Raw genomic sequence first — 24,065 nt, 5'->3', positions numbered from 1 at the left:
GGGGAGGCGGAGCTGGGGGAAAGCACTTGAAGTTCCTCCTACTGGATGTGAGGGCTGGAATAGAAAGGACCGCTCATCCAAGGCCTTTTCAAGAACTTGGAATAGCATAAAACCAGTGCAAGGGGAAAAGTCCATCTGGCTTAGACAGACTGAATGCCCCATCTCAGTAGTCAGGTAGCAGTCAGCACATTTCTCAGGATAGCTCAGCAATCCCAAACTTAGCAGGGTCATGGTGCCCTTCTTTCCTGGTGGCCTATTCTTCCCAGCTCTCCCAGGCACCATTGTCTTAGACCATGCAATCCAAAGTGGTGGTACCCAGGAGAGCTGGGATGAAGAAACCTCAAGGGACATCCTGCAGAAACCCTATCAGTTTGTCATAGTGTCCTCTGGTGCCATGACATGCGGTTTGAGAACCACTGGGATAACTCCTCACAGAACCAGTTTTGTAGATACGGCAAGCTTGTGAGTTGCACAGGTCTGTTTTTTGGGGTTGTGGAAGATGTCATATGTTTGATAGGTGCACTTTGGCTTCCGCGACAGCAAATTCATCAACCATACTCTTTTCCCACTCTGCTCCATCAGCCACTCTTCTGGGTTCTCAAAGTAGGAAGAAGTGCTGTGATGATGCAGTTATATGGTCATGGAGAGAGACCATCCTTTAAAAACAAGAAAGCATCAGAGAAGGCCACCTTTTAAAACAAAGCCAGAATGGTCAAACTGATAGTGTGGACTTGTCAGATTGGTCTCGGATTGCTCCAGCTCTGGCTGACTGGCCTCTGTCAAGTCGTTCTGTATCTCCATTCTGCAACTATAGTTTGTCACCACCTCCAGGAGATAGGTGGCCAAGACTGGTTCTGTTCCAGGCACTCGCATACATTATTTCAGTAGTCCTTGCAACAGCCCTGTAGGGTAGGCCATTATTGTTGTCCCCATATTTCAGAAGGGGACATTGAGGCTGGAGAAACAGTGGCTTGTCTAAAACCATTTGTGACTGAGGCCAGACTGCTACAGAATATGCCCAGGGCACACACTTGATCCTTTGGAGCTCACTGGCTAGGGGGAATGAAAGATTTGCAAAGTATTTCACCTTTTTTTTAAAGGACCCCCCAGTTCTGACAATAACAACACAGGCCTATGTACTTTTTGCTGTCTTAAAAGTTTAAACCTATTCCTGGGTGTATTTGGGGTACTGAATCCAAAAATGGCATTGGTTTTGCCTGGTTGGTTCTAATTTTGGGGTATGGAATAGCCTCCTTATATTTTGATTTAAGAAACTTTCTCTTGAGGAAGCCATGGGAAGCTTGAATCAATCATGCTTGAATCAAAATATACGGTAGCTATTCTGTACCTCCAAAACTAGAGTCAATTGGGCAAAACCAATACCATTTTTTGATTCAGCACCTCCAAAATATCCTCAATTTATTCAAACATCCTTGGCAACTAAAGTTTTTTTGTAGTCCTGTGCAATTAGGAGTGAGGTTTATCCATTCTGTTGCAGTTTGCATAGCTTCCTTTGTAATTCAAGTATAAGACCATCTTAAATATGCATTGTTGTGATTTTTTTTGTATTAAGGCTCTTTGCTGCTATTTTGTTTAAAATGCTAATGTGCACTCTCTCTCTCTCTCTCCCCCCCACCCCCTTTCTTTAGGCCTTCTCAGTATTTTTTGTTTGTGTAGCATTCACATCAAATATCATATGTCTGCTCTTCATACCGATACAATGGTTGTTCTTCGCTGCCAGCACTTATGTCTGGGTGCAGTATGTCTGGCACACAGGTAGGTCATTATTGTTATCATTCATTAAATGTAGATTTTCAGGCAAGATGTAGAATTTGCGCCCCCCCCCCAAAGCCACCTCTTCTGAACTGCTTTTGGTGGAACAGGTTTGTTGGTTGAAGGGCAGGAGTATAAATGGCTTTTACTCATTTCTCTACCTTAAAAGTATTACTATCCCACCATTTTCCTTACTGAAAAGGAACCAGGGTGGCTGACAATATCAATAAAACATAAAAACATTCAGTTTATAAATATTAAAACACAAGGCTGTAAAACAGCAGGAAAAAAAAAACTAGTAAAAATATTTAAGGAGTGAATATGAAACATGCTGTGCAATCCTGAGCTGCACTTGGACCGGCGCAAGTCCTTGTGAATCGGCAGGGCCGGCCCACAGAGGCGCACCAGCCTGTGGAGGCAGACATAAGTCTCCACGCTGACGGAGTATCCGAGTCTTGCATTGGCCGAGCTCAGCTGACGCAAGACTCTGGGATGGGTGGGGAGGAGGCAGGAGGGAGGTGTTCTGGGGTGGGGGAAGGGCGGGCGGTGGGTGGCCCCAGGGGTGGATGGGTAGGGAGCAGGAGGTGGGGCTGGGACCTGGCAGTTATGCTGGATCCCAAGCCCCATTCCCGGGGAGTTCGGAGCAGCTTCAAGCTGCTCCGCTGGTGGCACAAGTCCGAGGAGACCCATAGGTGCAAGGGTGGCTTACCCGGAGGTAAGGGGGAAAGTTTTCCCTTTAGCTGAGCCACTTTGGGCACCTATCCTGTGCTGAATACAGCGCAAGCCTCATGGCTTGCCTGTTCCAGCGCAGGATAGGATTGCGCCCAAAGTCTTAAGCCACCAACCGAAGGCTAATAGGCAGGGTTCTGTTCTTAATTCAGTAGGAAAAGAGTTCCATAGCGGTGGTGTCACTATGGAGAAGGCCTTTCCTCTTGTCGCCTCCAGCCAGGCCTCAGAGACTAGTGGCACTTATAGAAGGACACCCCCATATTACCTCAGAGGGTAGGCCTTGACCTCAGGGGTGGTCCTTGAGATTCCTCAACCCAAAGCTGTAAAGGTCAAGATGAGCACTCTGAATTGTCCAGAAATGAATTGACAGCCACAGAGGGGAAGCGGTCAAATTGCCTCGGTTCCCGTCACAACCCAGGCTGCCCCCATATTCTTTAGGTGTGAACACACTACACAGACACCCCAGAGTGTGCCATGAAGACTCTAAATGTTCTGTGTCTAGAATGATGCCCATTGAGGTTATGTTTCAATTTGCATGAGGCTTCCAAATTTGAGCACACTGGGGAGGATCAAAAGTTCCACTTTTAGCTCTTGGCAAACCATCCTTGACCATTTTGCAAGAGTGTGGCAAACTACAGGATCCAGTTGTGTTTTGGTGTTCCTTTTACTTGCATAATATAGTTTGCTGCATTCAGGCAGCTTGTAAAATGATGGTCTGCTGCCACTTGCTAGAGGTGGCAGCTTCTAATCCTCCTCTGGCACGTGGAGTGGGGTGGGGGGGAGCTCAAGGCTTGCCACTGCTCATGCATATAACCACAAGCCAGGGTTTGCCAGTAGTGTCTGAAAGCAGCCAGTGTCTGTTTCCATTCTCACAGCCCTTCCCCAGTTACCAAATTTCTTGTTGTCAAAACAGTTTCAGATTCTGCAGAAATTCATTTGCTGTGCTCAACACTGTGTCTTCACATTTGGCAACTGGATGCAAATAGACCTGTGTCCTTAATTTGCATCATTCTAGGTATAGAACATTTTGATGTTTTCATGGCACACCATTCGTATTTGATCCCTTACACACTGTGTGTGCAGAATATGAACAATTGTGGGTTCAATTTGTCTAAAACTGCTTCTCTCAAACATAACACAGAACTGAGCGCGAAGTAAATATGATCCAGAGCTGGGTTTCTGTTTCAAAAGAGCAGTGCATGTTAGTTTAATTCTAGATCTGTCAAAACAAAGTGCTGTTGATTTTTTTTAATTTCTAAAAACACTTCCTTAAGAATTCTGTTTTCCTTTTATATGTTAATGCCGCTTGGTTTTCTTTCTGTTTCCAACAGAGAGGGGTGTGTGTTTACCGACGGTATCGCTGTGGATACTGTTTGTTTATATTGAAGCAGCAATTAGATTTAAAGATCTCAAAAACTTTCATGTCGATCTCTGTCGACCTTTTGCTGCACACTGGTAAGTGTTTTCTTGGGCTGCTTTCATTTTCTTAGATTGTTCTCAAATTCATGACCTCATCTCTCAAAATGAAGCAGATGGAATTGAATTATTGCATGTGGAAAACATATGACAGCTGCTGTTGTGAAATTTTAATTCTTTAGAGTTCATTTGAACTGAATTGTACTTCTGAGCTGGGGGGGGAGTGTGGTCGAAGGGTAATATACATCCCATGTACTGAGATGTATCTTATATAGTGAACTGAGAAGGCAAGTTCTTCCAAAGCTTTATGGGGTGAAGCATCTTCTAAGTTTCTGTGTCCTCTGCCCCTGCAGGGTTGCCATGTTTGCTGGCCGAGTCCTTCCTGGCCCTGGGAAAGTTGGGTGGAAACAAAAGGGATGTTGCTGGCCCAGCAATTAGGATCCCCCAGCGAGACCTCAGAGCTGTGGGGAGGGGGTTTCTTCACCCCTCTTTCTCCTTCACCTGTCTCCTTGCTCCTTCCCAGTCCCAGAGCAGCCGTCAGGTAGCCTGTCCAGAGACCTCTCATTACCATCCCTGAGTGCCTTATGAAGCTTTGGACTCTCCCCTTACTGGGCTGTCCCTCATCCCCTGCATCAGATCCACCTGGTCCAGTCTTAGGGTTAAAGAATCAGCATTGCCCCAAAGTAGGGAGGCTCTTATCCTGCAAGGAGCAGCTAACCCTATGCCGATAGCCTGGGGGTCAGAACGAATATACAGCAAAGTGTTGGCTATATGGTGCCAGTGGCTGCTCCCCCACCAGAGTTGTGATGGGACAGCTGGAGTCCCTGAGACAGTGGGGGCAGCTCTGAATTGTGAACACTCCACAAAGAAATACCTGTGGCTTGTTATGGATCTCCTCAACGGCAGCACCCTTCTATAATTCCACAGCAGTTGCGATGCCAGAACATCTCGGGGTTGCTGTTAAACTTCCAGTAGAAAATCAAGTTGAGCCCTGTGATCTTTGGACCTCAGACAGGGAAGGAACAGGATTGTAGGATGTCAGTTCCCTTCTACCCAACAGTGTACTCGTCCTGAGCCTTTCTGGGCTTGTCTCCTCCTCATCTCTCCTTAGATTAAGGTACATGCACAAGAGGGGTTGCCCACATGATATCCCTGCCACTATGCCGTAAACACTTGGAGGGAGGCAGAATAGCATCTTGGTTGCCCAGGTCACTTCCTACTGCCTGGTCACTTCCTACTGCCTCTCAATTGCAGGGGAATAATCCACACAGTCTCCCTGTGCTCCTCCCCCCACTGCCTACAAGAACATTGCAAGTTCCTTGTTGTCCAGTCCTGGCAAGGGGATATTGCAACATCAGGAGCGCTTTCTGTTCGCACAAGTGGGGCTTTTTGGAACCTAAACTGGAAGTGGGGAGGAAATTTGAACTGCCCTAATATCAGTGCGTTCTTCGGGGGTGGCTTGCTTTGCACTTTGAGAAGTACGGTCTTGGTACGCGCACAGAAGACCTTGTGGTTTCTGATAGTGGTGGTGATAATCTGTCAACTGCTGGTCATAAGGTTAGTGTGTTTTAAGGGATTGTTAGACTTTCAAGAGTTTGACCTGTTTTTAATCCATTAGTTCACTAAGAACAATATTGTACACCTCTCAGCATTTTATTTTCCTGGCAGTTCTTATTTTGAAAACTAGGTTACTGAATTGTGGAACTTCATAGAGGCTATAAGTACATTCTTTACCAGTGTTCTGGTGGTGGTGGTGGTGGGGGAATGGCTCAGTTGTAGCACCATCCCTCCTTTACATGCAGATAGCTTCAGGTTGAATCCCAGCAACATCTCCAGGCAGAACAGAGAAAAATTCCTTTCTGGGCCCTTGGAGAGCAGTTGCCAGTCAGCGCAACAAATAATATTAAAGTGCTGTTTTAATATACCTTCATTCTTCCAACGTAGAGAGTGTGCAGCTGAGAAAACGATACCTGGATTCCTGTTAAAACAAAGGTGCTGAAACTGCAGCTGTTCTCTGGACAGTTTCTTTCTGCTTGGGTCTTTTGTTCTCTGACCGCTGTTCTGTAACAGGAGTTGTCTCTCAGCCAGGTCTAGTTCAGCATCTTTGTTTAGAGAAACTCAGTAGCATCTAACTGCTTGTCTTCCACGCACAGAACAGCTGTTCCATAAAGGGAGCATTTCGCAACATTTCACTGTTGCATCTTTGGAGCAAAGCAGCATTGCTGTTGCCACCGCTCTGTATAAATTATGTTTTGATTATAACTCTAAGCATCAGCTGCTTGGCTATAGTTTGTGCATAGGTTGCTCTGGTGCTTTTCTGATCTGGGAAATGAAGGATTGCTGGTGCTCAGCTGCTTGGCTACAGAGAAAGTTGACAGGCTAAAGGCCTATCCTTAGCTGGACCAGCTAGAAATCTTGACATGAGCCTGCTGCGCACAGGCTTGAATTGGATGACAGGGAAGTAAATGTCTCGTAGTTTCAAATTTTTCTAAGTTGCGCTGCCTTTGTTTTTATACTAACTGTATTGTCTAGGTCTGACCTTCACATCTGAATGTCTTCTCCTTACCAGCAGGGTCACTCTGAAGTAAAAATGAAATGCTGTCATTTCTCTTGATAGCCTGTGACAGTATTAATCCAGCTAATTTTGTTAGTAGTTTCTCTTGATATATAAGTAATCACACGTCAAATTGTGGGTGAATATCAGTAGAAAACTCTACTCTTTTAGTACAGAATTGTTTTTTGTTTTTGTTTGTTTTTAAATTTTTTATTTAATTTAAGATATCGGTACAGGGAAAATCAAAAATACATATGTTCGAGGTAATACAAAGGGAAAAACACTAGGGAATCGCAGAACTGCAGCTAATACTATTTTGTTTCTTTAATTATCATCACTTAGCTCATAATCGTCTATCCAACCATTCATATAACGGGTTCCATAATTTCTGTATTCTCTCCATCCCGCCATCCCTCAGGTATTTTGATAATTTCATACAGTTTCTTAATCCACATCTCTATAATGGGAATTTCTGAATTCTTCCACATCTTGGCATAAGATTAGTTTATGCCAAGGTACAGAATTGTTTTTGATAAGGACTGTAGTCTGATATTTTGTTGCATGCTGGACACCTTATTAGTTTGCTCTCACTGCTCTGTCTCAGTTAATGACACTGTTGGTTTTTCTCCCTAGTATTGGCTACCCTGTTGTGACTTTGGGCTTTGGCTTCAAAAGTTACGTCAGCTATAAAATGCGGCTAAGAAAGCAAAAGGAGGTGCAGAAGGAGAATGAATTTTACATGCAGCTCCTTCAGCAGGCTTTACCCCCAGAACAGCAGATGCTACAAAGACAAGAAAGAGAAGCAGAAGAAGGTGAGCAGATTATCGTGGGTCCAGAAGTAGGCATAATGGTGGCTGGCTTAGAAGTTTGATATCAGTCTTGTGAAACTTGTGCTCTTCTCCCATTCTCCTTCCTTTCATAGCATTAACCGTGATTAATGCAAGCAGTGGTTTTTCGTAGTCTCTGTTCAGTGCTGTAGCTGGATTTTGCATCTATGCACAGGATCTTTGAAGACTTTTAAGACCTAGTCGAGGAGCTATTGGTCTTGAAACAACTGAGCATGAAGTTGCTTGCCTCACCCCTGGAGCAGAGGGCAGAACCTTAGCTCCTGAACTAGAGCACCAGAAGCTTCCAGAAATGTTCTGCACAGGCTCAGAACACAAATGTGGTGAATTTACAGGTGACCAACTGTGAGAGAGCAGCCCTTCTCCCCAGAGGGTTGTGCTCATGGTTTGAAATGGCTTTGAAAGCCATTGTTACGGGGGAGCTTGGTTGGCACCTGCATGTGTGCTGCAGGGCACATGTTACTGTTGGCAACCTTCAGTCTCGAAAGACTATGGTATCGCGCTCTGAATGGTGGTTCTGGAACAGCGTCTAGTGTGGCTGAAAAGGCCAATTCGGGAATGACAGTCCCTTCCACACTGGGAGCAAGTGCAGTCTGTCCCTGGTCTGCCTCCCTGGCTATGGGCCTTCCTTCTTTGCCTCTTTGCCTCAGACTGTTGGCCAAGTGTCTCTTCAAACTGGGAAAGGCCATGCTGCACAGCCTGCCTCCAAGCGGGCCGCTCAGAGGCCAGGGTTTCCCACCTGTTGAGGTCCACTCCTAAGGCCTTCAGATCCCTCTTGCAGATTATTAACAGTATTTATATACCGCTTTTCAACTAAAAGTTCACAAAGCGGTTTACAGAGAAAAATCAAATAATTAATGGCTCCCTGTCCCAAAAGGGCTCACAATCTAAAAAGATGCAAATGAATACCAGCAGACAGCCACTAGAACAGACACTGCTGGGGTGAGGTGGGCCAGTTACTCTCCCCCTGCTAAAAAAAGAGGAGCACCCACTTGAAAAAGTGCCTCTTACCCAATTAGATATGCATAAGATTGGGCTCAAAAGCTGCAATCCTAGCCACGCTTTATCTGGGAGTAAGCCCTATTAACTAAAATTAGAATTACTTTTGAGTAGATATGTATAGGATTGGGCTCAAAGCCTGCAATCATATCCATACTTAGCCCTATACAGATGTCCTTGTATCGCAGCTGTGGTCTACCTATAGGGCGCTTTCCTTGCATGAGTTCTCCATAGAGGAGATCCTTTGGGATCCGGCCATCATCCATTCTCATGACATGACCGAGCCAACGCAGGCGTCTCTGTTTCAGCAGTGCATACATGCTAGGCATTCCAGCACGTTCCAGGACTGTGTTGTTTCGAACTTTGTCCTGCCAGGTGATGCCGAGGATGCATCGGAGGCAGCGCATGTGGAAAGCGTTCAGTTTCCTCTCCTGTTGTGAGCAAAGAGTCCATGACTTGCTGCAGTACACACAGGGCACATGTATGCCTTGAAGAAAAAGGGAAAATTACTGTAGGGCTGCCAAGACCTTCCAGCCTCAAATGCACTCTGCTCCCCTGCCCCATGGCACATTTGCTGCTGCTCTTCTTTCTCCTCCCATTCCTTGGATTAAGAAAGGAGCAGGGGGGCCAGGGTGGAGAAAGTGTGGCTGAAAGAGAGTGGTGGACCAGAACGTCATTTTTCCTTTGTGCTTCTTTATTTTCAGTTTCAAGGAGTGGGGGAAGGGGAGAGGAACAGTGGATACAGGCTGCAGGTGCTCCTCTGCCTGTCTACCGCCTGAGGCAAGCTTCTCGGTCAGCTTTATGGACAGGCAGGCTCCGAATCACTCTGAAGAGGCTGGAAGAGAAATGCAGGCCCCGAAAGCTAAAAGGAACAGACTGAGGGCCCAGTCCTCTCCAGTGCCAGTGCAGCCATGCCAATGGGGCATGCACTGCATCCTGTGGTGGGAACAAAGACACAGAGGCCTCCTCAGTGAGACATTTGTTCCCTTGCCTCAGGGCTGCATTGCAGATGCACTGGTGCTGGAAAGTTGAACGGGATTGGGGCCTGAGGCTGCCGGCCAGTTTGCAAATTGCACCTTGAACAATGCTAGCAAGTGGTTAGCAATATTGTTACTGGCTGTTAGCAAGTTAAATAGTGCAGAGCCTCCAGCAGGTCCTGTTGAGCAATCAACTCTTATATGTATGTTGGGAGGGAGGGAGGGAAGGGGGAATCATGAAGATGGCTTCCTAGTTTCTCATGGAAACTTACGAACAATGAAACAGATCCTTATTTAAAGTGATGGTTCATTTTACAACTTTAATAATGTTCTTTTTTCAGAATATTGGAGGTTGCTCTGCCAGACGTAATACGGTTCATTAGCTGTGTGCACTGTTTCTTATTGCAATGCCACCTGACATTTCTGAACTCAAATGAATTGTAATATTTGAAATCCATTTGGGTATTAAACTGCCTGTCCCCTGAGATGAACCAGAGCGCTTTCCCCAGCATATCCCACTGCTGGCAGAGGTGCATTTGGTGGCAACATTTGAAAAGGCCTTCTCTTCAGCGGCACCTGGGTTGTGGGACTCGGTGTCCCTGAATCAAAGACTGATGCTGTCACTTCCACTGTTCTACCCTGACTGAAAGCCTGTCTATTCTATTTAGCCTTCAGGACCTAAATTTACTCTGATTTGTTTTGCATTCTTTTAGTTATGTCATGCTTTGTTTTTATGTTGCTGTATAATGTTTTTGTTTAGCTTTTCAATTATTAGTTTCGTTTTTATTGTCTTTTGTTGTATGCATGAATATGTTCTGATCTGCCTTGCAAGAGAGGAAAGGTGGGATTTAAATATTTTAAATATCAGTCTTATAACACAGGCCAACACACACTTTGCTTCCTTAATCATTACACCAATTCCTGGGTATATTTGGGGTGCCGATTCCAAAAATGGCATCCGTTTTGCCCTATCACATCTAGTTTTGGAGACACGGCATAGCCTCTTTAGTGAATGGTTCAAGCAGCTTCCTCATGAGGAAGCCTACACCATGGCTTCCTCATGAGGAAAATGCTTGAACCATTCACTAATGAGTGAATACTATACTATACTGTATCTCCAAAACTAGACGTGCTAGGGCAAAATGGATGCCATTTTTGGAATCGGCACCTCACATTCATATCAAACCACCATAAAGTTTGGGAAAAACTTTTCTGACCCTCCATTTTGTAGGCCTGTGTAATAGGGATTAAGTTCCATTGTAATTGGTGGGAACTTCCAATTCAGTTGGTGTTGCAGAGGGAGAAGTTATCCATGGTTCATTTCAGTGGGACTCAGTCGTGATTGGAGGAAAAGTCCATCCCAGGTTACAAGCCAGGGTGGGTATATGCAGCCTCCTGGTTTTGGAAGTAGGCTATCTCTAATGCCAGATACCAGCAGTGGCAACAGGTTATAGGTAACTTGTACTCCCAGAGGCATCTGATGGGCCACTGTGAGATACAGGAAGCTAGGCAAGATGGGCCCTTTGGCCTGATCCAGCAGGGCTCTTCTTTTGGTTAATGCCTGTTGAATTGGGGCCAGTGATAGATGAATGTTGGGGGGAGGGGAGGAGGGTAAAATGAAAGAAGCATCACTAGAAAGCTATTTTTGAAAATGTGCAAAGCAAACAGCTTTGCCACAAACTTGAAACAGCAAATTTATCACTTGAATGATGCCTTGTTAGCCTTAAAAGTGACTTGATGTGGTGAGTGAGGATATGTGGCTAAAATATCCATGTAAACAAACCCCTGGAAAGGCATTGCTGCTGGAGAACAGCCCCGCTGTCTCCTTGTTCCCTGGGGAGTGTGTGTTGATAAACAATTTATTCTGATCTAAAATTAGCCTTACCGTAGGCAGTCAGCAAGGCTTTGCTTGCATTCTGTAATTGCAACAGTCAAGTGGACATTGGGTGAAAAAGTATATTAACAGAGAACAGTCAGCCTAGACGGGGTTGCTCTGTGTCGACTGGATCCTGAAGCCATCATGTAGTATTGATTTCAGTCAGATTGGGAAACTACTTTCTGGGGAAAGTTTTTCTGCCCCTCCCCTTAGAGAGAAGTTTGGTTTTGCTAACCAACTTATTGTTAAAATGCAGAAATAATTGTGTTAATCCCAAAAATGGGTATTGTTGAACTGCATTGTTGGTGGAAGCAGAAGAACAAGCAGTTGTACATAATTCATTTTCTGAAGTGTACTAGACAACTAATACAGCAGTTTCTAACCTGAGTTTTCGTGCACTGTTAGCCAGGCAGCAAACAATTTGGGGTTGCATCTAAAGAACGTTAGACATTCCTGAGTTCTACTGAAATTTGTTGGGGCTAAAGTTAGTTTTGACTGACTTATTGATTTCAGTGGTGCTGAATCATGTCTGAGGGCACAACCCTAACCAGGTCTACTCAGAAGTAAGTCCTGTTTTGTTCAGTGGGGTTTACTCTCAGGAAAGTGTGGTTAGGATTGCAGCCTGAGTTTCTCTTTGGGTTCAGCCCTTCAGGTTTCAAATAATGGACATGTAAATGGCTAATAAGTGGGGCAGGACCGGAGGGTAGAAAGAGTGATTACTTTTTTCTTTTTCTTTTAAAACGTTACCTCTTTCTTTTGGATATTTCAGCAGCCAAAGGATTGTCTGATATGGATTCTTCGATACTTTTGCAGCACAATGGAGGTATTCCAGCCAATAAAAAGTTGTCAACAACATTACCAGAACTAGAATATAGAGAAAAAGGGAAAGAAAAGGACAAGGATGCCAAAAAACATAACCTTGGAATAAATAACAATATTTTGCAACCTGTAGACTCTAAAATACAGGAAATTGAATACATGGAAAACCACATCAATAGTAAAAGATTAAATAACGATCTTGTGGGAAGTACAGAAAACCTCTTGAAAGAGGACTCATGCACTGCCTCATCCAAAAATTACAAAAACGCTAGCGGAGTTGTGAACTCCTCTCCTCGCAGCCACAGTGCGACAAATGGGAGCATCCCTTCCTCGTCTAAGAATGAGAAGAAACAGAAGTGCGCTAGCAAGAGCCCAAGCGCGCACAAAGACTTAATGGAAAACTGTATTCCCAATAACCAGCTAAGCAAACCAGATGCACTGGTAAGGTAAGTTTGATGTGTTAGTACTCTAGTTCTTTCTTCCTGTGCTTTTTCTGTAGGTTGGGGTGGGGACAAGACTGGATTTGTGACTTGGGTACATCCTAGCCCCGTGATCTTGTTGTAGAATCAGTAGGTAGAGCAGTGAACTTAGGAATTCACGCTTTCTGTTCCTGGCTAGTGTATGGTACTGCAGCCCATTGGCTTGTTGCAGAGTGTCATGGTTTCTTTTCTGGTGAGCCATGTAGAATGGCAATAATATGCCTGTAGAGGGGTCAGACAAACTTGTACATGTATCTGGGTGCTGTTTTATGTGGCAATGGTGTAAAGCATTTTGTCATCTCTTTACGAGGCTGCCAAAAATCATGTCTTGAATATCCTGTGCAACGTGTACAGTGTGGGGACTGGAGACTGTTGGGTGCAGTGGTGCTTGTGAGAGATGGCAGTCTTTGTGACACTTTTCAGAATGGTTGGTGAAGAGCCTGGCTTGATTCACAGCAGGATTTCCTTCATGAGATACTCTGCAAAGCGAAAGCAGGAGTTTTAAAAGTATTTCTGGCGGAATTGTGTGAACGATGAATGGCTTTTGTAAAGGCAGTGGAAACGCTTGCAGTAAACGCATCTTGGAGGAAGAACGTAGAACGAACATTGGACGTAGAATTGTCTTTGGGTCAGAAGTCATGACTTGGGCTGTTTGTATTTTGAGGATGCAGAGTTGATGTGGGAATTGACTTGCTAAAGTGGCTTTGGAGGGAAAAATAAATGTTGCTCAGTTTAGGATTGTGGGAATTGTGTGTGTTACAAACATGTAATAGTTAAAATGAGAATTTTGGTCATGTGTTTTTACCCCCAAGAACAACATGAAACCTGATAGTGTCTTTCAAAATGGGTGTGTGTGTGAGAGAGAGAGATTTTGCAGTTACAGCATTCTGATCCACTCCAGATGTGTGTTCTGTCAGTTGTAGTCCAGTTGGATCTTTGCTGTGCTGTCAGCATGTTATCAATTGAAAGGAAAGTGGCATATGGCAATCTGTTGCATCGTCAAGGCTGCAGTCCTGCGCAGGCTGACTTGCCAGTTAGTGCCCTGGAACACTGAGACTTGCTTCCAAGTCAGCTACACAAATAACAGTGGCAAAGAGATCGATTTTAATTTGAAAAAACCAAATGCAAACCTCATTCCTGGGGAGCAAGATGCTGTTCAGTAAAAAGAGCTTGGCAATATAGGGAAGTGGAGCCCTTGAGATGTGTGTCCCAGTCTCTTGTGCGTAGAGGGAAGACAAAAGTTGCCTGTGTAGGAAGCAAAATAAACAGCAATCTGGTGGTATCTCATCTTGACCCACCCCCACCCCAGGATTTTTAAAAACAAGATTTTAAAAAAATTTGTAGTCTCCATTGCAGTGATACAGAGTGATTAACAGCCATTACAAACAAATAACAAAAGATTTATAAAATTATATTCTGCAAAACAATGCTTGCTTAATGCTGGCTGTGAGGCACCTGCTTGAGGAAAGGTTTCCCTGTGGCTCTAGAAATTAACCATCCTGTAGTAGATATGCTGGGGCTTTGGTGAGACCAGGGGAGGGTTGTTAGAGAACAGATTGTTGGTCTTTGAACCACACCAAACTCTTTTTGGAGAACTAGAGAAAAACAAGACCCAACTCTCATGTTTATGACTCTGAAAGACATGCTGCTCCTTTAGTTTTTTGCTGATATTTCATGTATTCTTTCAGCCACTGATTACTAATCTGCACTGGGTAAACTTGGGGTCCCTTCTGACTTCCCTGCAAATAGCCTATTGTTGTATAGGGGTTTTGCATCCTTGTGATTTGATGCTCCTTTTTGCGTTCAGCAAAAGGAAAGCAATTAGGAAAGGATCAGGTCCCCATTTCTGTGCACTTTGCCAATTTAGAATGCGCACGTATCATTAATAGAAGTGATGCAATGTTTATTTTTACCTTGAACATTCCTGTTAGTAAAAAAAAGTGTGAGAAGCAGCCCTTGACATTCCCAACATATCTTATTCCTCTTCCTTAGTGCAGATACATGCATGTGCATGAAACAATCACATAATATTCCTTGGCACCATTGCCTTCACCTTCCTGTCCTGTACCTGTGTTGAATTGTGAGCTCCTCAGGGAGTCAGAAGAGACAGGCTGTCTCTTCTTCTGTCAGTGCTCTGCACATGGATGGTGTGTTAAATATATAAACAAGCTTCCAACAGAGCAAGTAACCCATATTCTGGTGTAACTGTTAATTGAAACATGGGAGCTTTCAATAATCTCTTCCTGTGTAATATGACCCGTGTACTTGGCAAGTGACTTGTAAGAGCAATACGAAAATGTGAATTATTTTGGTCTATAATGGTGATTTGACAGCCAAAAACATGCATTCAACAAATGCCTTGGCAACCAATGATCTGTGAGCCACCATTTGTATGAGCCACCACTGCATTTGGGTCACTGGCTAGATGGATTGATTAAAGGTTGTGTCCCAGAGTTTCCTTTCTCTTGCGGAAGAAGTCTGCAAGGACTGCTTCTAGAAGAGGAAGGGGAACCTTAGAACACAACCCTGCATTTATGTCCTGCCATTCTGCCAAAGCTCTCGAAACAGTTTACAACAGCTTAATCTACTGGCTTATAGACCATTGCTCTGTTGATGATTAGTGCTGTTCTTTTTTTTAACACAAACTTTAGAAAGCACAATTTATTTTCCAAAGCCAAAGAGAATGCCATAAACGTGCAATTAGCAAATGCATGCTTGTGAGTGTGTGTGTGTGTGTGTGTGTGTGTGTGTGTGTGTGTGTGTGTGTTTGCCTGGGGGGGAAGGAAACGTAGGAAGATAACAGTATCTATAACCAATTGTAATGTGGATATTTGTATCTGGGATGTACAAGTTCACTTGAGGAAAGAGCTTCATCATAACACATAGCATTCAAAGCTGAGTTTGTAGCCTCCCTGTCCTATTGAGCAAGTTTGTTCATAAGCCTGAATTCCCAAATTATCTTTTTCATTTAATTTTGAGCTGTTTTTGATGAAGTAGCAATTCAGCTGCAGAAAGCTGTATTGAAAGAATTTATATCCTGCCTTTCTTTCGGTAAGGGCAATTAAGGTGGTTTACGAAGTTTAAAACATAACAGTAATAAGATTAAACAATTAGAATGATAAAAAGAGTCAAACTCTAATGAATCACAACAGTTAAAAATTACATATAATTAAAGTGTCAGATATTGAGTGCCATCCTGAATAGAAAGGTCTTAAGGCCCTGCTGAAAGGTCTCCAAGGAGGGAGCCATTCTTAATTCTAAGAGGAGGGATTGGGGCACCGAGAAGGCCCTGTTCCTCGCCATCATCCCCCCTCACCTCCATCAATGGCAGATGGGAAATGGTCCCCCTATGATGACCTCAGAGGATGGGTTGGATTATATGGAAGGAGGTGGTTCCTCAAATACCCATTTATTTTATTTACACAGGTATTTATATACCGCCTTACTTTGGTTGTCAGATTTCTCCTCAGACTTAAATCCAAGGCGGTTTACATAGGCAGGCTGTTCTAAACCCCCGTAGGGATTTCTTCAATTGAATGGTTCTAGTCTTTCATAGAACTCCTCCTTCCAGCTGGATTCCTTCCCGGTCTGGCCTCTCTCTGGCCCTTCGCCTCCCACGCTCCACCTGACGGCAACTCCACTCTGCCACCGAGGGTCAGCTCATCAGTATATCAGCGTGTCATCAGTTCTTGGGTACTTCCGGTTGTTTCAAACTGGCAGCCTCAGATCTTCAGGCATTCTACCAGCTGAGCCAGACCTCCTGCCCCATGCAGAGTGTGTTGCAGTAATCTAAACTTCACTAGAGTATGGGTCACTGTGGTCAAGTCTGAGTACTTCAGGTATGGTTGCAGCTGTTAAATCAGCCGAAGCTGAGCAAAAGTCACCATCTGGGAATTGCTGTTGCTGCAGTAATATGTGAAGGTTGGCAGGGTCACTTTCACCAAAGTTGGATACAGGGGTGTGACCTTGAGGTCAACGTTAAGTCTTGCATGCTGCAAAATCTGCTGGAGGAAATCAGGCGAAAAGTTCCAAAACTGCTAACCAGTGAGAAATTCTCACCAAATAGCTGCTTCTTTCCCCTTCCAACATATTGGGCCATAATTTGAATGAATTAAATGAGACTTGTCTGGAATCATGGACCACCTGCTAAGAATCTTGTCTTCAGCTTCTTGGAACAGATGGAAAGGTTGGCCACAGGAAGTGAGGTATTCTGCTGGTCGATGGCTTCCTGTGTCATAGCTTTAATTCTCTCACCTGAGGGCTTGGGGTAGGCACTGTGTGGCACCCCATATGTGATCTTGTTGTGGCCAGCAATGCTGCTCTTGGCAGCTGCCACCTCCCCAAAAGCCCTGTTGTAGAATTGTATGGCATCTAAGCCAGACAGGGCTCTCTAAAACCTGGCCCACGGGCTAGAACCGGGGTTCGCCAAAATCCCTCCTGTCCGTGAGCAGCACTTACTGTTCTGCTGCTCTGCTGCTTGTTAAGAACATAAGAACAGCCCCACTGGATCAGGCCATAGGCCCATCTAGTCCAGCTTCCTGTATCTCACAGTGGCCCACCAAATGCCCCAGGGACCACACCAGATACCAAGAGACCTGCAGGGCTTCCTGGGAATTGTAGTTAAGAACATAAGAACAGCCCCACTGGATCAGGCCATAGGCCCATCTAGTCCAGCTTTCTGTATCTCACAGCGGCCCACCAAATGCCCCAGGGAGCACACCAGGTAACAAGAGACCTCATCCTGGTGCCATCCCTTGCATCTGGCATTCTGACATAACCCATTTCTAAAATCAGGAGGTTGCGCATACACATCATGGCTTGTACCCCATAATGGATTTTTCCTCCAGAAACTTGTCCAATCCCCTTTTAAAGGCGGATTGTTCATCACCTGATCTAGGCATAGGGATCCTCTAGGCTTTCTTGTTTATGACCCAACGTCCCAGCAAGCTTGGCACCAGGATGTCCAGGCTATGGACGCGACTGCCAAGAGTATCCCTATGCCCAGATCAGGTGACGAACAAGTGGCAGAGCAGTAAGTGCAGCTTGGGACAGGGAGGAAATTTTCATTGCACAGTGGTCTCCAGTTTGGAGACTGCCACATTAAACCAAAGCTTTTTGCAGTGCTGGGAGGAGACAGTGGCAGTTCGTGGGCAGAGGAGACAGTGGCAGCCCCAATGACAAAATAGGCAGAAAAGATAAACCAGTTCGGTGCCCCCCCTTCCATCCCCCTCAACATCCCTAAATGTTGAGCCAAAACTCAGCCCCAGTCATAACTTTTTGCTGCTGTTACATTTATAACTTTGGCAGTTTATTTCATGTTATATAGTTCACTGGAATACTTCTGAGTGATGGGAAGCAATGAAAACAGTCTCCCTTACCTGTCAGCTCGCATAAAGCTTCTGAACTAATAGAATTTTTGTTGTTTTACGATGCAGTGCTGAATCATAAAGCATTTAAGACCTGATGGAGGAGAAAAACCTGAGAAAAGTTCCTTGCATCAGATTTGATTTATGAACATTCAGGTTAGTGGGAACTGTCCAGTTCTTGTAATGGACCAGGAGCGATGGGCCATAAGCAGAAATTGAAGGCTTTCAAGTGGTTAACTTTGCCTGGATTGTACCCTAGTATCAGCCTCAGAAAATACAGAATTCCTTAACTGCATTTTGCCCCTTTTTTTGGGCGAAGAATTCGACCTCTTCTGGTTTTTCAGTAGCCAGCCAGCTGCAGCTAACCTGCGTTGTTTGAAACAATAAACCAGTGACTAGAAGAGCAGTAAGCAAAATCAAAGAGGGAATCTGGCCTCAAAAGTTGGCAAAGTAATTGGGAAGAAGAACTTCCCAAACTCAGAAGGTGCCCCAAAACTTCCTGAACAAAGTTTGTGAAGTTTCCTGGTGTCAGAACACCAGCAAGAAGGGGGCAGTTCCTCCAAAGTCTAGGTGCAGTGCTGAAAAGACCTTGTTCCACTGATACTTCTTGAATTGCTGCCTCCCTTAGTCCTGATTCGTCCTAGATGTGATTGATAGGCATTATATCCAATGAAAACAGTGTGTTCTGGTTAGCGTGGGGCCATTCAGTGCCGGCTTCCTGCCTCATAGGAAATTGTCTCTGATATCTCTTTTTGGCACTGTGTTCAGCTTTCCCCTTTGCTATCAAAGGAATTTAAAATGACAAGGGACCTGGAGCAGAGTCTCCAGGGAAGGTGTGAAAATTTAAAGTGGAGGAAGTTTCGTAGGCAGTCGTGCCCCTTCCACTTGGTAATAGCCCGGGCATTATGCCTAGGCGTGAATTGGATCTCCATTCTGGATGCTGGCCTCCCATAATAAAATCTCTGCCTTGGGCTAGCTTACTTAAGCAGACCTAGAAGTGGTGACAGTAAAGGTGAAGGCAGACAAGCTTTTAAAAGAAACCTGAGGCAAGATTGAGTGATACTCAGGCCTGAGAGGGATGACGGGGGCAAAATTCCCAGGGCCTGGGCTTCCAGGGGGCCCAGGCCATAACAAAACATGCTATACCATACAAAACAAATTTATTACAAAATAAATGTGGGTCCCTCTATCTCAGGGGTGTCAAACATAAGGCCCGGGGGCCAAATGTGGCCCCCGGAAGCTTTTTATCTGACCCTCAGGCTCTCAGCTGCTGAGCAGTGCTGAGGTGTTACCACTGAAACACTGGCCCACATGAAAATTGGGCTTTCCCATATCTTGAAATATGATCAAGATTTGCGTATTTTCTCTCCTGTCATTTGCAGTTAATGAACTTCTGTATGAGAGCAAGGTGCTGATTTCTGGCCATCAGCTGCTTAATGATGTCACTTTCTGCTTAACGATATCACTTCCGGCCCTCAGCAGGCACCCTGAATGCTAACTTTGGCCCTCTGTATGAAATGAGTTTGACACCCCTGCTCTATCTCATCCTATCCAGGGCTGCATTTCTATTACAGGTTTAATCCACATTCGGTGCACTTCTATTACCCCAATGCATTTAGAAAGGGGAGGGGCAATCAGGCATCTTGTCCCAGGCCCAATGCCAGCTGTCAGTGACCCAGGTGATAAAGGCTACAGAACAAAGCCATTTCATTAACACATTTCTACCAGTGCTAAACCAGTTTCCAGAATCCACAAATAAACTGGTATAGTTCTAGAACTGTTCTGAAGTCACTGCATTGCGACCAGTACTCAAGGCTGACTCAGCTAAGACACCTTAGCATAGTGATCTTGTGGATTTAAAAAAATTGCAGAGATTCTTGTTATGCTGTTCAGGGTGCAACAAGACTCCTTGTTGAACGATCATATCTTCACGAGGGCTGGCAGCTATAGTCAGTTGAGGCAGAAACAAAGTGAAGGACTGAAGACTAAACAAGGCTTAAGGCATACTACTTATATAAAATTTTGCCTGGCAATGTGAAATAGTTGACTGCCTCCAACTTGTGCTGCTTTCTTTTCAATTATCATGCATCTCACTGTTTCCTATTGCATCACAAATGCAGATATGGCAAGGGGTGAGCCCTTATGTTTGCCAGGTGGGAAATGATCGACACACAAATTAATGCATCACAAAGGTGTACTTGAAAGCATCTACCAGATTCTTGCTAGCAAAGAAGCTGGTGACATTGAAGGATGTAAAAGCCATCCTTTGTAGAGAGCATTTGTAGGGTTAATACTAAAAGATAGCCTTGTCACATGGAGATAAGGGGAGAGCCCTTTCAGAGAAGGGTAATGGAGCTTTCCTTCTGGCTGATGCAAGGTATTCTGGTGACCCAGTGGCTGGGAAGAATTAATTGACTGATCCAAGAGTCTGATTACCAGAGTCTGGTGCAGAGGTAATATTAGCTGGCTGATTCCATTAATCAAGGTTAAGGTACTGAGAGCAGGTGATGGGATTGCATGCTCTTTCCCTCCTCCTACTTGCTGCAAATGTCTCTTCCTTCTTTATTCCCTTTCTGTCTTTATTGTATTCTGAACAGTTCTAGAGATCCCCAGTTTTGTGTTAGCCATAGTCCATGTTGATAAGCTGTAATGTCAAATGGAAGTATGGGGCAGGTGAGGAAGAATCTGTGTGATGGCAGGGAGTGGACAGTCTTGATGACAATGATGTCATTGCCACTTGGATCTGGATTGGGAGACCAGACACAACCCTTTTGTTGGCATCCTTCGGTCTCGGAAGACTGGTGTCATGCTCTGAATGGTGGTTCTGGAACAGAGTGTCCTCTCCAGTGCGCGAAGCCTGGGTAAAGGAGGTATGGAGGATAGGCTGTTACCCATGCAGCAAATCCCCCCTCTCCACGTCGCTGAAATGGTCCAATGGAAAGGCAGAGCCCAATACGGTTGGTTCCAGCGGCGTCACAGAAGTTGCCAGAACGTGACTGTGTTCAGCCATGAACTGCCTCAGGGACTCCGGCTCTGGATTTTGCCTCAAGGTTGACTCCTGACGCCTTTTCCATAACTGGATGTAGCCACAAGGCAGTGGAGGTTTGGGATCAGAGTTTTCCTTCTCTCAGATGAGCTTCCTTCCCAGGCTATTGAGTCCCATCTACCCGGTGGCTGTTTAGTGGCCTCTTACCATAAGTACAGCCAAACTGAGGGCCTATTCTTATCCCCAGCCCCCAGGGGAAGACACAACCCTACAAACTGCATTTTCAAGTGCGCAGAAAGTGTGTGCAGGGGCTCTGCTCACTGAGCCTCCTGCCGCTGTTTGTAGGGTTGCATTGTGGTCTCTCTGCCAGGCGACAGACATCCTGTGAGTGCCTTGCAGTGCTCCAGAGCATTGCGACACAAGCTTTGGTAACCTCTGGTACATAGGATTGTGGCCGTGTTTGCAAGATGGCTGTTTGGCTCTCCACACAAGCAGTTTAATAGCCATTTCATGGAGTTTCAATAAATTAATAAAGAGTTGCCAGAGATGCAGGATTCCAAGAAAGATATTCAGTCAAGTACAGTTGGCAAGAAGCAAATGGTTTGATGGGCTTAAGTGGCTTTTCATCTCAAGATGGCAAGAAAACACTTTTTGTAGTACTGCATTTTGTTTTAACATGAGTGGAAGTGCCTTGATAAATGAGGGTCAAATATGGAGAGACTCTTGATCTCAAGCATGCACTGGTCACTGGCTGTGCTTGCAGGACTGTGTGTGTGTGTTCTAGAATGAGGATCCAGTTTAAGGGCTCTCAAAGTCACACACATTAAGTTTTAATGTGAAAAAATTATGAAATTTTATGAAATAACGCCTAAATCCTCAACAGCCAAGGACAATCAATCTCCTAAAGGGCAGTAGGAGAAATGCATGTATATTTTATCTGTGGATTTATATTTTCCCTTTCCCTAGGTAGCGAAACCTGGTGTTTTCAGCCATTTTTCAAAGCTGGGACGGGGTCAGTTGGCCTGTTCTCTTACCACTGTTGCTCATGCTAGTCCCTTCTGCCATAAGTACAGGGTTTTGTTTTTTTTTGTACCACAGGGTGCGCATCACTGGCCATATGTAGATTTCCAAACCTGCATTTGCTAAAGCAGGCAAAGGAAGGGCAGAGGGACACTTGTAGGGTGCTTAACCCCTTCCACGCACCCCTTCAAATGTCTTCATGCTGTGTTTTTACTGTGCCAGATCCTGCTTCAGATTTCAGGTTCTAGCTGAGGGAGGAAAAGGTTAAAACAGTTTGGTGGAATTTGGGGGGAGGCGCTAAATCACCCTTTTCTTCCTCTCCACCTGCTGATTGCTGGTGCCTACCCTCAACCCTGCATTTTTCTTTTATAATGTCTGAATTTCACCCTCTTGTATCTAACCACTGCCAAGATGGTTGGTGCTATGCCAGAGTTTCTTCTGATAGGATGTACTATGTACTCTGTCACTGATGCAGGACAGCTCCGTAGGCTGAAGCTACATGTGAATGTGTGCATCCTGGGATATTGTGGGAGGAGGTTCTATCTGTGCAATAACAACTTTCAAGCACAAACCACGTAAATGGAAAATAGAATGGTGGGGTGCCTTAAACTGCACTGCTTTATACATTGGTCTGAATTTGAGACACAAGCTTCAATTTCAACCAGTGCTGCAGTGCTCTCTGTGAGGCTGGAGACAAGTCCATTTCTCAGCCAAACCTGCTTTAGAGTTGTTGGGCTCTAAGGCAAAATTTTATACGGGATACAGGTTATGAGTTAGTATTTCATATGTGTTTGATCAAGTCTTTGAATGTGCACTATGTCCCCAACTTGCATCCTGTTACAGAGGTTTGTCTGGAACCAAGTGGGAACAGCTTTATCATGCCTGCAGGAAAGAACCAACATGGGTGTTAGACGGGACACCCATAACTTGGGACGCCAGTATATTTCTTATGCAGCAAATACATGGTGTATGTATTTGTTATACAAACCAGATGCAAGGGAGTGGCAACAGGATGCCACTGTGAGATGCAGGAAGCTGGACTAGATGAAGCTTTGGCCTGATCCAGTGGGGCTGTTCTTATGTTATGGACATGGGTGCAAGTATGCAAGAGTTCCCAAACTCTTGAGCACCATGACCCAGCTTGTGCTTTGTGTTGGGTTGCGACGAATGCTTAAATTTGTCCCCAAGAGTCTTACCTAGAGTCCCCGGGGGCTGCTTCCTGCCCATGACAGGAAGTAAAGGAAGCAGCTCAGAAGTAGCATCTGCAATCCAAAAGTAGCTTCCAGTCGTGTCTGGGAGGCATTCTGAGGCCGGCAAAGGCCAATGGAGGCTCACAGTGGGCCAGCGCAACCTAGAAGCAGCCATTAGGGACTTCAGGTAAGGCTCTTGGGGGCCGGATCTGAGCACTATGTCGCGTCTCAGTGGGTCGCGTCCCACAGTTGGGATACACTGGTGCAAAGAGAGCAGCCCCTTTGCTAGTGAGCGCATCCAAATATGACCAAGCATGTGCGGAATTCCTACACAGGTAAGCTTTTCCCATGACCCACATCTGGTATAAATTGGACCAGAGGCACCACTCTAGGGGGAAAAAGTTGTATGCAGATGTGGTTAATATTAATGAGGGGAGCACCCAAATTCAGCTGCATTTTCTGCTGCGCCTGTGTGTCTCCAAGCCAGTATATTTCTCCAGCATTGTCACACAACTACAGGCTCTCTTGTTCTCCACCAATTCTTCTTCACAAAAGACCCACACACCCTTTTCTTCCAGCTTCAAAATCCACCTACTGCATCCTTCATATGTTCCATCCTAGATGCCCTTGCATTTCTCTGTGTCTCCCACTGTTGGCATTTAAGCTCCTTGGGGCAGAGACCTGAGTGTTTTGGCTCACGATCCTGAATAATGTTGGATAATAACCTCTCCTCCATCAGTTATGTCATTTCAGAGAAGCTTGGTGGTATGGGAATGTATACAATCTTTCTGTTGTAGCCAAAAACGATTGATGTGTGTTCCACCTTGATGACAGTTTTTTATATTATGAAATCTACTCCTTAGCCTGTGCAATATGTTGCACAGACCAGTGTTGAAAGAGAGCATCTTTTCTGAGCAGATAAAACTATACTGCTGTTTTTGTTTTCTAAAAGTCAAACAGTTTCCCATATGGAGGTATCCAGTAAGAGATTCACCTCCCGGGAAATGCGCAATCCGGGCTACTAAGCTGTGTGAGA

The 24,065-nt window shown here is 44.9% G+C and overlaps 1 protein-coding gene across 1 annotated transcript in view; it reads left to right on the top strand.

Annotated features, from left to right (window-relative positions):
- The window catches only part of MACO1 (macoilin 1), a 74,716-nt gene that overhangs the window by 22,440 nt on the left and 28,211 nt on the right, over positions 1-24,065 (top strand). Inside the window, exons 3-6 of the mRNA XM_066638413.1 lie at positions 1,650-1,776; positions 3,834-3,957; positions 7,106-7,284; positions 11,939-12,434. Coding sequence (XP_066494510.1) covers positions 1,650-1,776; positions 3,834-3,957; positions 7,106-7,284; positions 11,939-12,434 — 926 coding nt within the window. The remainder of the gene's footprint in view (positions 1-1,649; positions 1,777-3,833; positions 3,958-7,105; positions 7,285-11,938; positions 12,435-24,065) is intronic.

This window comes from Tiliqua scincoides, chromosome 10 (assembly GCF_035046505.1).
Source record: "Tiliqua scincoides isolate rTilSci1 chromosome 10, rTilSci1.hap2, whole genome shotgun sequence".
Taxonomy (NCBI): Eukaryota; Metazoa; Chordata; class Lepidosauria; order Squamata; family Scincidae; genus Tiliqua; species Tiliqua scincoides.
This window is presented reverse-complemented; position numbering and strand designations above follow the sequence as displayed.